Here is a 12,253-nt window from a genome sequence, read left to right on the forward strand (position 1 = left end):
TGAGCTAGATATGACCCCAATCAGTGGAAAGTTTTCCCCCTGATTCCCATTGACTCCAGTTTTGCTGGGGCTCCTTGATGCCACACTCAGTCAAATGTGGCCTTGATATCAAGGGCAGTCACTCTCACCTCATCTCGGGAGTTCAGCTCTTTTGTCCATGTTTGAACCAGGGCTGTAATGAGATCAGGAGCTGAATGATACTGGCGGAACCCAAACTGGGTGTCAGTGAGCAGATTATTGCTAAGCAAGTGCCAATTGATAGCACTGATGATGACCCCTTCCATTACTTTACTGATGATGGAGAGTAGACTGATGGGGTGGTAATTGGCCAGGTTGGATTTGTCCTGTTTTTTGTGTACAGGACGTAGCTGGGCACTTTTCCACATAGCCGGGTAGATGCCAGTGTTGTAGCTGTACTGGAACAGCTTGGCTAGGGGCACGGCAAGTTCTGGAGCACAAGTCTTCAGTACTATTGCCGGAATATTGTCAGGGCCCATAGCCTTTGCAGTATCCAGTGCTTTCAGCCGTTTCTTGATATCACGTGGAGTGAATGGAATTGACTGAAGACTGGCACCTGTGATGCTGGGGACTTCTGCAGGAGACCAAGATGGATCATCCACTCGGCACTTCTGACTAAAGACTGTAGCAAATGCTTCAGCCTTATCTTTTGCACTGATGTGCTGCGCTCCTCCATCATTGAGGATGGGGATATTTGTGTTTAATTTTGCTATTGGAGCCTCCTCCTCCAGTAAGTTGTTTAATTGTCCACCACCGTTCACAACTGGGTGTGACAGGACTGCAGAGCTTAGATCTGATCCATTGGTTGTGGGATTGCTTAGCTCTGTCTATCATTTTCTGCTTATGCTGTTTGGCACGCAAGTGTTATAGCTTCACCAGGTTGACACCTCATTTTTATTTTAGGTATGCCTGGTGCTGCTCCTGGCATACCCTCCTGCACTGTTCATTGAACCAGGGTTGATTGCCTGGCTTGATGGTAATGGTAGAGTGGGGGATATGCTAGGTCATGAGGTTACAGATTGTGCAAATGCTGTTTGATAACACTGTCAACGACACTTTTCACCACTTTGCTGATGATCGAGAATAGACTGTTGGGGCAATCGTTGGCCATATTGGATTTGTCCTGACTTTGTGAACAGGACATTCGTGGGTAATTTTCCACATTATCGGATAGATGCCAGTGTTGTAGCTGTTTAACCAGGGGTACCAGGAATGTCATGGTAGAAATCATTGGTAATTGCAATGCTTATAGTTTAATAAAAATGATGAATACTGTTATCTACACATAAATAGCTATAAATCAGGATAATTGTGATAATGAGACAAATCAATGAGAAAAGTCACTTTCCAACATTATAAATGCAACATGTGCTTCTTGGTTTAATCAAAAAGTCATTCACATTGCATAAAATGTTATTACAAAACAGAAAAAGGGAAATGATTTTATCTGTGCAGAAATGTAAAGGCATTGTATTTTCTAGGGCAGAGCTTGTTTTTAAATCAGGAAATACAAAATTTGAACTGTGCCAATTTGGCAAGCTGTATTTCCAAGTTGACAATACAACCTAGGATATACCCTGTTATCTGATGTCACACAATCTTTAGAAACTGCCTCAAATCAAGGTCTCTGTAAAGTCCCTAGTTAGCTGTTAAATCCTGGACTATTTACTCACTATCTTGCTGTAGGTATGCCGGTACTGAAAATGGATTTCCTGGACCATCATTGTACACAGCATAAACAGAGATGTTGTAGCGCTTGAATCGTTCTAAATCTCCTGTGAAAGATATGAGAAAAATTATGCAGCAGTTCAGAAAGATTCTTAAAGAGTTTATTTTCAATATGAATGACCAAAATATAAACATCTAGTTCAAACTATAATTAGCCATATTCTTTTCATTAGTAAATGCATTGCGATGCTTAAAGCATTCAACTGATCTTGAACAGTCAATTCTTGATAGTTGCTGTTCTTTAGTGATAGACCATTGCTATGTCTTCTTGTTGTCTTTTGGTTCCCAGGTGTTGTTAATAGTCACACTTTAAGCTTGGAAAGATTAGAACTCTTTTGTTTAATTTTGCCATTGGTGCAAAGAAGGACCAGATTGGCTATGTTTCCCTCCGCCACACATCAGAAACCTAATTTCAATACTTTAACATCTCATTATAAACCCTGCTCGCTGGAATCATGCCCCCTTGTCAAGACTGCCTTTAAAAGGTATGCACCTGGCGACCTGAGCTTTGAGGGGAACTCAGAGGTGAGTGCACACAACCTTGCACAGCACTCGCAAGCATCGCCCGTAGGACATCAAGGAAGAGGCGTTGTGCATTTGGGAGGGGAGGGGTCAGGCAAGGCGCTTTTTCCCAGCTGGCTTTCAGTGCGGTGCCAGGGCAAGGACTCCAGTGTGGGTCAGGCCAGGGTTGTGGGGCGGTAAGGCAGCACAGACTGGAGGAAGCACACCAGTACATGTCAGGGTGAGGGGGGAGGTTGTGGGGGGGAGGAATGAGGGAAGCGGCCACACACTTGGAAAAGGTTGTCAAAATTGAGTATTCTTCCACAGCTGAGACCGTTCAGCAGCAGCTCCATTGACATGATTGGAGTTGGGTCTCTGAAGTTTTTCTGTCCACTCAAGCAACTAAAAAGTAGGAAAGTGTCACCAAATGCTCCAGAACTTTTCACCCCTTGGGCGCAGGCTGCAAATTAATGTGCGTTTTAGGGGGCAGAAGAGCAGTTGGCCAACTGGACAAGTTGTACAATCCCCTTACAAAAGTGGCCATGGTGCAGTCACTGGTGGAGGTGCTCACAGCCACTTGCAATGTCATTATTCAGGTTCGGACCAGTCTCCCCTATGGTTCAAGCTAACAGTGCAGCCTTTCAGTGTGGGTTAGGAGAATGCCTGTGCCTGAGCTGAGAGCACAACATGCAGTCCAATGGGCAAAGCTGCCGCCAATCGGTCAAGTGGAGTGAGGCGGAGGTGGGTGGAGTTTCAGAGAACCAATGAGTAAACTACACACTGTCCAACACTCTCCTGCATGTGTGAAGGGGCCTTCAGACTTAACCAAGAGAGGTTCTTTTGACACACATGCTAACCCACACATCTCTCTTTGATCCTGCAGGAGGAGAACGTCAAGATCATGGAACTTGGTGATTTAGTGGTTATGCCTCATGGTTTACAGGGAGCAGAGAAGAAGAAGAGAGTGACGGAGACGCCTGGCTCGGCAAAGGGAGGAGCACCTCCCTCAAGATGAAGGGGCAGCAGGACCTGCTGCACACGCAGCTAAAGATCCACAGAGGGCTGTTGGCCATAGGCGCCGCGCGAGACCCAAGGTCTATAGACAGTGCTTGTCATTCCTGCAGGTGACTGAGAACCAGTGCCGCCAAAGACTGCTCATGTCTAGGGAACTGGTTGCTCACATATGCCATCTGCTGTGGGATTTGGCGCCACAGGGACATGGACAGCATGCACTGCCAGTGGCCGTGAAAGTGGCCATGGCGCTCAACTTTTACGCTAGTGGCTCCTTCCTAGGGCTCCATGGGTGACCTGTGTGGGATCTCACAAGCTTCCATGCACAGCTGTATCCAGGAGGTCATGAACTTCATCTTCATGAAGGCACAGAACCTTGTTCATTTCACCAGGGGTCAGCAAAGCCGGGAAGCAAGAGTGCTGGGATTTGCGCAGATCTCTGGTTTTCCACAGGTGTAGGGTGTCATCGACTGTACTCACATGGCGCTTAGATCTCCATGGCAACAAGCAGTCATCTACATCAACCACAAGGGTAACCACTCGCTGAATGTTCAGCTGGTGTGCGACCACCACAAATGCATCCTACAGGTCTGCGCACGATTCCCAGGGAGCATCCACAACTCCTTCATCCTTAACAGGTCTCAGATTCCTGACATCCTCCAGGGTCCACAGAGACTGCGGGGTTGACTCCTCGGAGACAAGGGCTACGCACAGAGGCCGTAGCTGATGACACCTGTGTGCCGGCCTCATACTGCAGCAGAGCGACAGCATAACAAGGCTTATGCTGCGACATGGGCTTTGGTGGAGCAAATGACAGGCATCTTGGAATAAGGTTCCAGTGCCTTGACAGGTCCGGTGGAGCACTGCAATACAGCCCCCAGAGGGTGTCGCGCATCATCATCGCTTGCTCCACACTCCACAACCTGGCGCTGCAACGATGGGGAGGACCTGGCTGAGGAGGAGATGGAAGAGCTGCATGTCTCCTCCGATGAAGAAGACATTGAAGGGGATGATGGTGATGAGGTCCTCCAAGGTGAGGGTGCCGTCGATGAGGCCATCGCACTGGCCTGATAAGGCAAGCGCGCTGGGGAGGCTCTCATAACCGCAAGATTCATGGAGGGTGAGGACGAGTTGCAGTGAGGACAGTCCTGACATCTTCAACTTGCGTCTGTGAATGTTTGGCTCCTGATTGGCTGATGGCAGCGCACATACCCTCAGTGCTCAGGCTCCTGTCATGGAGACACAGCAGAGGCCCTAATAGTCGTTAGATTGCAGGAGGATGATGATAACATGAAGTGAGGACACTCCATAGATCTTCACATTGCCCTGTGAATGTCTGAATCCTGTCTGGCTGAGGGCAACTCACTTGCACTCTGTGATCAGGGCCATATCATGGAGATGCAGCCATGAAACTTTAAATGCACCTGATTCTTTGTCCGACTTCAGCACCTGTCACCTTCAGAAACACAGCGTCACTGGTCACAGATGCTGAAGAGATGGGGGGCAGCCCCACCTCAAAGGTGCTGAGAGCGCACAGAGAGAATGACAGAACTCTGATGCCTGCTCACAACACTCTGGCAGCAATGACCAGCACCATCGAGGTGCAGACATCAGTAATGTGTCCAATGAATGTGAAGCCAACCCATCAGTTTGGTCTGAAGGTTACACACTGCACAGGGAAGAGGCCCTGGACTGAGACACCCCATTTATCTTGTGCAGGCACCAAGCTTTTACATCTGAGTGACATGAACACTGCTCTTCAGAACAAGGAGCCATAGGCAAGGAGAAATTCTTGGGAGTTTATTTACAATAGTGAACATTATGTACAAGTGATTAACACCCATGCCCAGGCTGTGCAACTACATCTTCTTAACCTTCCTAACCCTGCTGCTACGTCTTGGTGCTCCCCCAACATCCTGCTGACTGCTATGCCCTGTCTGTGAGGACCTTGGCGAGCATCCTCTGGAGGGCCCCGGCCTGCTTTCGGGGTCCTGCCGTGTAGCAGTGGCACCCTCCTGGCCTGTGGAGCTGGAGCTGCTGGGGTCACAGGAAGAGGGGATTCAAATGGACTGGACACTCCCGGAGTCACCTGGGTGGATGGCCCCGGGATGTGCGTCTGCTGATCCTCCTCCCTTTGGGTGCCCAAGGGCCTCTGGCTGACTCCTTGAGAGGGAGGAGCACCTGGAGTGAGCTTGAGATGCCCCGCCCCCTCTCACATTGACACTAATGGATGCCTGCAAGTGTCTCGGCAATGGAGTGCAGCTCCTGGTAGCAGTGCAGGACCCATGTCCTGGACCAAGGTCTCCATGGCAGCCACCATCCTGCCAGTGTTGACCTCGCTGTGTTGGCATGCTAGCGCTATCACCTCAGGCTGAAGGAGGATGGACTCCTACATTGTGCTGTGTAATCTGAGGACTGCCTGATGTTCCCAAGCTTGCCTTTGCAGCTCCAGCAACTAAGGTATGTCCAAGTCCAGAGGCTCTTCATCTGACTCAGACTTGGCAGATTTCTGGCCTCCAGCAGTACTCTGAGTGCTGGAAAACTGGGAAGTCCCTGCCGCCACCTGTTGTGGATCAGACAGTGCAATGTGCTCACCGGATTGTGACTCCGGGGCTACTCCAGAATTAGGTCCCACCGAGGTGTGTGTCTCTGCGCTGGAGCAGGGTGTGGCTGAGCGTGTGATGGGTCTTCAATTAGGGTGTCATCAGATTCTTCTTCCAAGGTGTCTTCAGGGCTTGAGTCGTGGACCCCCTCAGCTGCTTCCCAGATGTTCCTGCGAAAGCAAGGAGAGGTAATTAGTGCATAGCAGGAGACTGCGGAACAGGGGAGCTCACTCACAACATGGTTTTCTGATGGATGTTGCACTGCTGGATCCTCACTTAGTTGAGCACCGCCGACCTCACCATCAGCAAAGGACCAGTCCAGATCCTTGTCGGCCAACTGGATGACTCTATTTTCAAAGTCTGTGAGGACCTTGATGTTGGGCATTCCTCCACCAGTCTGTGACCTCTCCCTTTTTTTGTGTGCCAGCTTGTCCTGCATGAGTACTGATGGAGAGAGTGTAAGCAGGATACCTGCCAGGCCAGATGAGGAGGATGCTTGGCATGTGTGGGTGGCGAGTGGTCCCATGGACGGGATGAGGACACAATCTGCAGGGCAGATGAAGGTGTGTGTGAGAGAGAGTGAATGGTGATGACCCTTGAACTGGCAGTGAGTGAGATCCCTGTGGATATGTGATGGGTTTGTGAGTGTGAGAGTTGAGAGTGACGAGAAGAGTGACTTACCCCGGCAGAACAGAAGAGATCATTCATTCTCTTGAGGCACTGGGTGGCTGTCCTGTTTTGCAGGGCGTTAGCGCTGACCACCGCTGTCACCATCTCCTGTGCTGATTTGGTCACCTTGCTTGCTGGTCTTCGCCCAGAGCGCGGTTAGAGGACTTCGCGGTGGAGCCTCCACTGTATCTAGTCGGCGCTCAAGGGAGGCGTCGCTAAATTTGGGGGCAGCATGTTTCCTCCATTTGGCAGCCATGACTTTCCAGCAGCTTCCGATCCCTTAGGGAGTGCTAACTCTGTGCAGGGGTCCCTTTAAATATGTCGCCTAGATTATTGAAGGCCTGAGGTGATGGCAGGGTGGGCAAACCAGAGGGCGGCCCGCCAGCGATCCGGAGTGTTTCCCGTGAATGCATTATTAATGAGGCGGGACATGCCAGCAAGGAGACAATATGGCCCAAAAACCCACTATTGCGGTCAGCGGATAAAATGACTTTTTTCACGCCCACTATCACAGTGCAAATCTGGGACAATTCGGCCCTGAGTCTTCATTGACATCTCCACCTTGACTGAATTTTTTTTGTAGCTGTAATCTGTACTCTGAGGAAAAACTACTTCCAGCCATTGATAAGATCAACCAGGCTAATGTAAGAGGGAATATAAAGTGGGTATACCATGAAATCACTTTTGTTTTGTTTTATTCACATAAAAATAAAAAAGGACATTCAAGAAGGTATATTAGGTCAGAATGCTATTGCCTCAAATATGATACAAAAAAAATGATACAAAAAAGTTCCAGCAAGTAATTTCTCCAGTCTTAAAATCCATAAATTCAGAACAAGATTACTGAAGGGCTAACTTTTGTTAAGTAGTTTCATTATTTTGCACTCACCTCTTACTTTAAATGTGCATACATTATTAGAATTTGTGCATTTCTTCACGCTATTAATAGTGTACTTGGAGTGTGTCGGCACAAATTAGACACGAGCAGATTTTCCAATCAAGCATTAGCTGAGCAGCAAGTTAATAGAAACACAGAAACATATAAACTAGGAGCAGGAGTAGGCCATTCAGCCCTTCGAGCCTGCTCTGCCATTCATTATGATCATGGCTGATCATCCAACTCAATAGCCTGCTCCCGCTTTCTCCCCATATCCTTTGATCACTTTCACCCCAAGAACTATATCCTACTCTTTCTTGAAAATATACAATGTTTTGGCCTCAACTACTTTCTGTGGTAGCGAATTCCACAGGCTCACCACTCTCTGGGTGAAGACATTTCTCCTCATCTCAGTATCCTCAGACTGTGACCCCTGGTTCTGGACTCCCCCACCATCGGGAACATCCTTCCTGAATCTACCCTGTCTCGTCCTGTTAGAATTTTATAGGTTTCTATGAGATTCCCCCTCATTCTTCTGAACTCCAGCGAATATAATCCTAACCAACTCAATCTCTCCTCATATGTCAGTCCCACCATCCCAGGAATCAGTCTGGAAAACCTTTGCTGCACTCCCTCTATAGCAAGAACATCCTTCCTTAGATAAGGAGACAAAAACTGCACACAATATTCCAGGTGTGGTGTCACCAAGGCCCTGTATAATTGCAGCAAGACATCCCTGCTCCTATACTCGAATCCTCTGGCTATGAAGGCCAACATACCATTTGCCTTCTTTACCTGCTGCACCTGCATGCTTACCTTCAGTGACTGGTGTATGAGGACACCCAAGTCTCGTTGCACATTTCCCTCTCTCAATTTATAGCCATTCAGATAATAATCTGCCTTCCTATTTTTGCTACCTCACATTTATCCAAATTATACTGCATCTGCCATGCATTTGCCCACTCACTCAGCTTGTCCAAATCACACTGAAGCATCTCTGCATCCTCCTCACAGCTCACCCTCCTACCCAGCTTTGTGTCATCTGCAAATTTGGAGATATTACAATAAGTTCCCTCATCTAAATCATTAATATATCTTGTGAATAGCTGGGGTCCCAGCACTGATCCCTGCAGTACCCCACTAGTCACTGTCTGCCATTCGGAAAAAGACCCGTTTATTCCTATTCTTTGTTTCTTGTCTGCCAACCAGTTTTCTATCCATCTCAACACACTACCCCCAATCCCATGTGCTTTAATTTTACACGCTAATCTCTTACGTGGGACTTTGTCGAAAGCCTTCTGAAAGTCCAAATAAACCACATCCACTGGCTCCCCCTCATCAACACTACTAGTTACATCCTCGAAAAATTCCAGTAGATTTGTCAAGAATGATTTCCCTTTCGTAAATCCATGCTGACTCTGTCTGATTCTGTCACTGTTTTCCAAGTGCTCAGCTATTAAATCTTTTATAATGGATTCTATAATTTTCCCCACTACCGACGTCAGGCTGACTGGTCTATAATTCTCTGTTTTCTCTCTACCTCCCTTTTTAAATAGTGGGGTTACATTCGCTACTCTCCAATCTGTAGGAACCTGCTCAACTGTTTGGGTGGACACACATCCGATTCAGCAGGGTCAGCTTTATTCATACATCGTGGGTGAACTTCAAGCACATATTTAGTTCAGTTCTGGGAACACTCCAAAAGGAGAGAAACCGTGTAACAGCTCTTAAATGCAGCTTTTACAGGTGATGATTAAAATCAAAGGGAAACTATCCATTCAAATGCAAATGGCTCCATTAAGGACAATATTGTTTGTAAGATTTACAGAGCTATCTAATACTCAATATTTATTTCAACACTTGCTAAGACTTTGAAAATAACTAGAAAAACCCAGTGACTGGCACATATAAATTTGGAGATGGGAACAGAGTTGGTGGCCAAGTCACAGAGTACTGCAACCCTCCTGTTTGATAGTGGACAAAGTAGAAATGATGTGATACAGAGTGAGATGGAAGTGAGGTGAGTAACCCTGCTTGTCAGTTCAGAGCACCCTTAGGCAGTATTACAGTATGTCCGGAAAGAGATGGAAGATGAGATGACTATGAGGTGAATTTTACACACCCCCTCCCCAAAGTGTATGGGTTGGGGGGGGTTCAGGTGAGATGCTTAAAATCTTTAAACATCTCAAATCTAACCTGATTTAACAGGTGGGCAACCAATCCACTCCCAGGAAGTGATTAGGCCATTTAAATACATTAATGAGGCTCAGAGTCTCAGAATAAACCTGTTATATAGGTCTAATTCTGGCCAGACCTTGGAAAATCCAACAGCTAAAGGGAGGCATGGACAGATTCAGGAAGAAGGTAAATGGCTTTACAGCATTGGAAGCTAGGATTGCCCCAGGACAATCCAGCATACCCTCTTGCTTTCATTTGGAACCCCACTCCAATGAACACCCTTTACAAAGACCCCTGTAGGGTTGAGGGTCAGATACCCCTCTCTTCCAGGGTCTTGGATTAGATCCTGCCACCACCCACCCCATGCTCCTACTAGCAGCTTCAGACATCCAATCTGCCTCTGCGGTCTGCTCTGAAGTGCTCCCTGCTTGACTAGAAGCCAAAATTGTCAATAAGCTTATTTCTAGGTGGGGTCATGCCAAAAAAAACTCTCCACAACATGTGGGGAAACCAGAACTTTTGGCTTTCCCATCAGAAACTCCATCCCCCGACTATGTGACCAGTCCCTGCCAAAATCAGGGCCTATAGGTACTGCTGACAATTATTGCTACAAAACAAGGTTAGTGTAAGTTAGCTGTGCATGTCTGGCTCCCTTTTTACCCAGAGTTTGTAGTTCTTCACTGTATTTCCAGGTAAGTTAACCTGTGCCTGTGGGTGAAAAAGTACCAGCGGGTGGGCACAGACTGACTCTATGGCAGGCTGACCTGCCTCATGTCACTCCATTGCTAATCCTCGGCCTTCTCCAAAAAGCATAAAGAGGGGAATTTCTATTAGGAAACACACCGTCCCAAGATTCTTATTTTAAAATGGCAGAATCAGATCATTAATTACCAAGCAACAAACTGAAAATTCCAAAGAAATTAAAAAAGGTTAGATATAGCCTCAAAACTTCATTAGGCATCTTAAAATTGCATGCATTTCAGTAAATGGCTTGGCCTCAGTACCCTGATTGCCCATTTCATCCACACTGGAGGATGATTGGGTGCTATAACAGTATTAAAACCAGGAAATGAAAGAGCAGTGAATAAATCACATGCCTCGTGTTAATAAAATTAGCTACAAAATAGCAAGCACCAGTACAGAAACCAACCAGTAAATTGGATAGTGAGCTGCACAGGTTAATATCCAGCCTAACAGATCTCTGCCTATGTTTTGATTTGCTTTACCCACTTCAGAGCCATTAATCAGCTGCTATATTGTGCTTTTCCAAATTGTACGATCGTATTTCTCTCCCAGCCCCTTTGAAACTTTTTGCTCATTCAGGTGTGGCATATGAATTCTGTAGCATGGACCATTTTCCCATTTCAGCTACTAGGATCAATATTAAGCACTCTCAGGTTAGATACGGGACTGTTAGATATAAAGCTCCCTCTAATCGACCTCGTAACATAGCTCAATCACATCTCAGATCAGGAACCCTTACCGCCCTAGTACACATTTTTCAACACCAGCCATCTTGTGGCATCTCAGTGGCATTCATATTTTTTCCCAATAGCGGCTCTATTTGTTACAGACAAATGCTCACTCAGAACATGGATGACAATTTAAAACTTCAAGTCATCGAGAACTCATGCAGAAAAAAGCAAGCTAAAAAGATAATTACTAACATTTTCCTGGCAAGGATTATGCTCAAGAGTGTTAGGAAAACAGGTTATATACTGTTTGTTACAGCATTATTAAGAGACGAAACAAAAGGTAAATCCCGTGTTTCGGTTGTATTTTTGGCAGCATCCTCTGAAGTGAACTGCTTAAATAACACCTAAAGGTAGGCCTGCTAAGCAAGCAACAGGTGTAACTCTACTCAACATAAAGTAAAGTAAAAATTGCAAGAAGTCATGGAAATCCAGTCTAGAAGCAATTTCATTATTATTTCAATAGATGTGATTCTCATTAGTAATATCTGGCTTACCTGGGCAGTGGAATATGAGCTTTCACTAATTTGTTGATTTCTGGTGCCTGTAACTAGGGATATCTAGGCAACCATTCCAGAGTTTAATTAACTTTCAAAACACACTGTACCTACTGCCCTTTCAAGCAGACCTGCCCTTTGCTGTTATTTAAATATTTCTCTTCAGCAGTTTTTGTTAATTCCAAAGATCTTTGATGAAAACACTGGAGAAATGGTCTTAATGACATTTTTTGTCAGTTTTCCACCAAAGTTATAATAGGAGAATAAGAACCCCCACAGAAATTACAGGATAAGATTATTAGAAGCAGCAAAAATTGTAGAACATAATTAATTATTTTAGTGTATCAGTAACAGGGATGAATGACAAATCTACATTTTAATTCTGCATTTTTTGTCTTCACATTATTTTAATAATCTTGTCAAATCCAGTACATAGCTTAAAAACTATATTAAAAAAAATTCTAGAGAAATAAATGCCCTTGTATATTTTTACTTCTTTCATTGCAGCACTGTAATATCAAAATGGCTAGCTACAACACATTGTCAACATAGAATAAGTGTTTTTAATATATCAAGTTCCCAATAATATGTACAAGTTCTCCAGGGTATAATAGATTATTGCCTAACAAGGGACACAGGCTGCACTTTATTTATTATCTCTTCAATTAATAAATAGATAGTTAGGCCTTCCAGCTGGGT

At 45.7% G+C, this 12,253-nt stretch overlaps 1 protein-coding gene across 2 annotated transcripts in view; it reads right to left on the minus strand.

Moving 5' to 3' along the window:
- Positions 1-12,253, minus strand: part of LOC144685179 (interleukin-6 receptor subunit beta-like) — a 154,408-nt gene that overhangs the window by 53,463 nt on the left and 88,692 nt on the right. For both annotated transcript variants that reach the window (XM_078549626.1, XM_078549625.1), the window contains one exon: positions 1,692-1,793. In XM_078549626.1, coding sequence (XP_078405752.1) covers positions 1,692-1,793 — 102 coding nt within the window. The remainder of the gene's footprint in view (positions 1-1,691; positions 1,794-12,253) is intronic.

This window comes from Cetorhinus maximus, chromosome 1 (assembly GCF_964194155.1).
Source record: "Cetorhinus maximus chromosome 1, sCetMax3.hap1.1, whole genome shotgun sequence".
NCBI classification, from domain to species: Eukaryota; Metazoa; Chordata; class Chondrichthyes; order Lamniformes; family Cetorhinidae; genus Cetorhinus; species Cetorhinus maximus.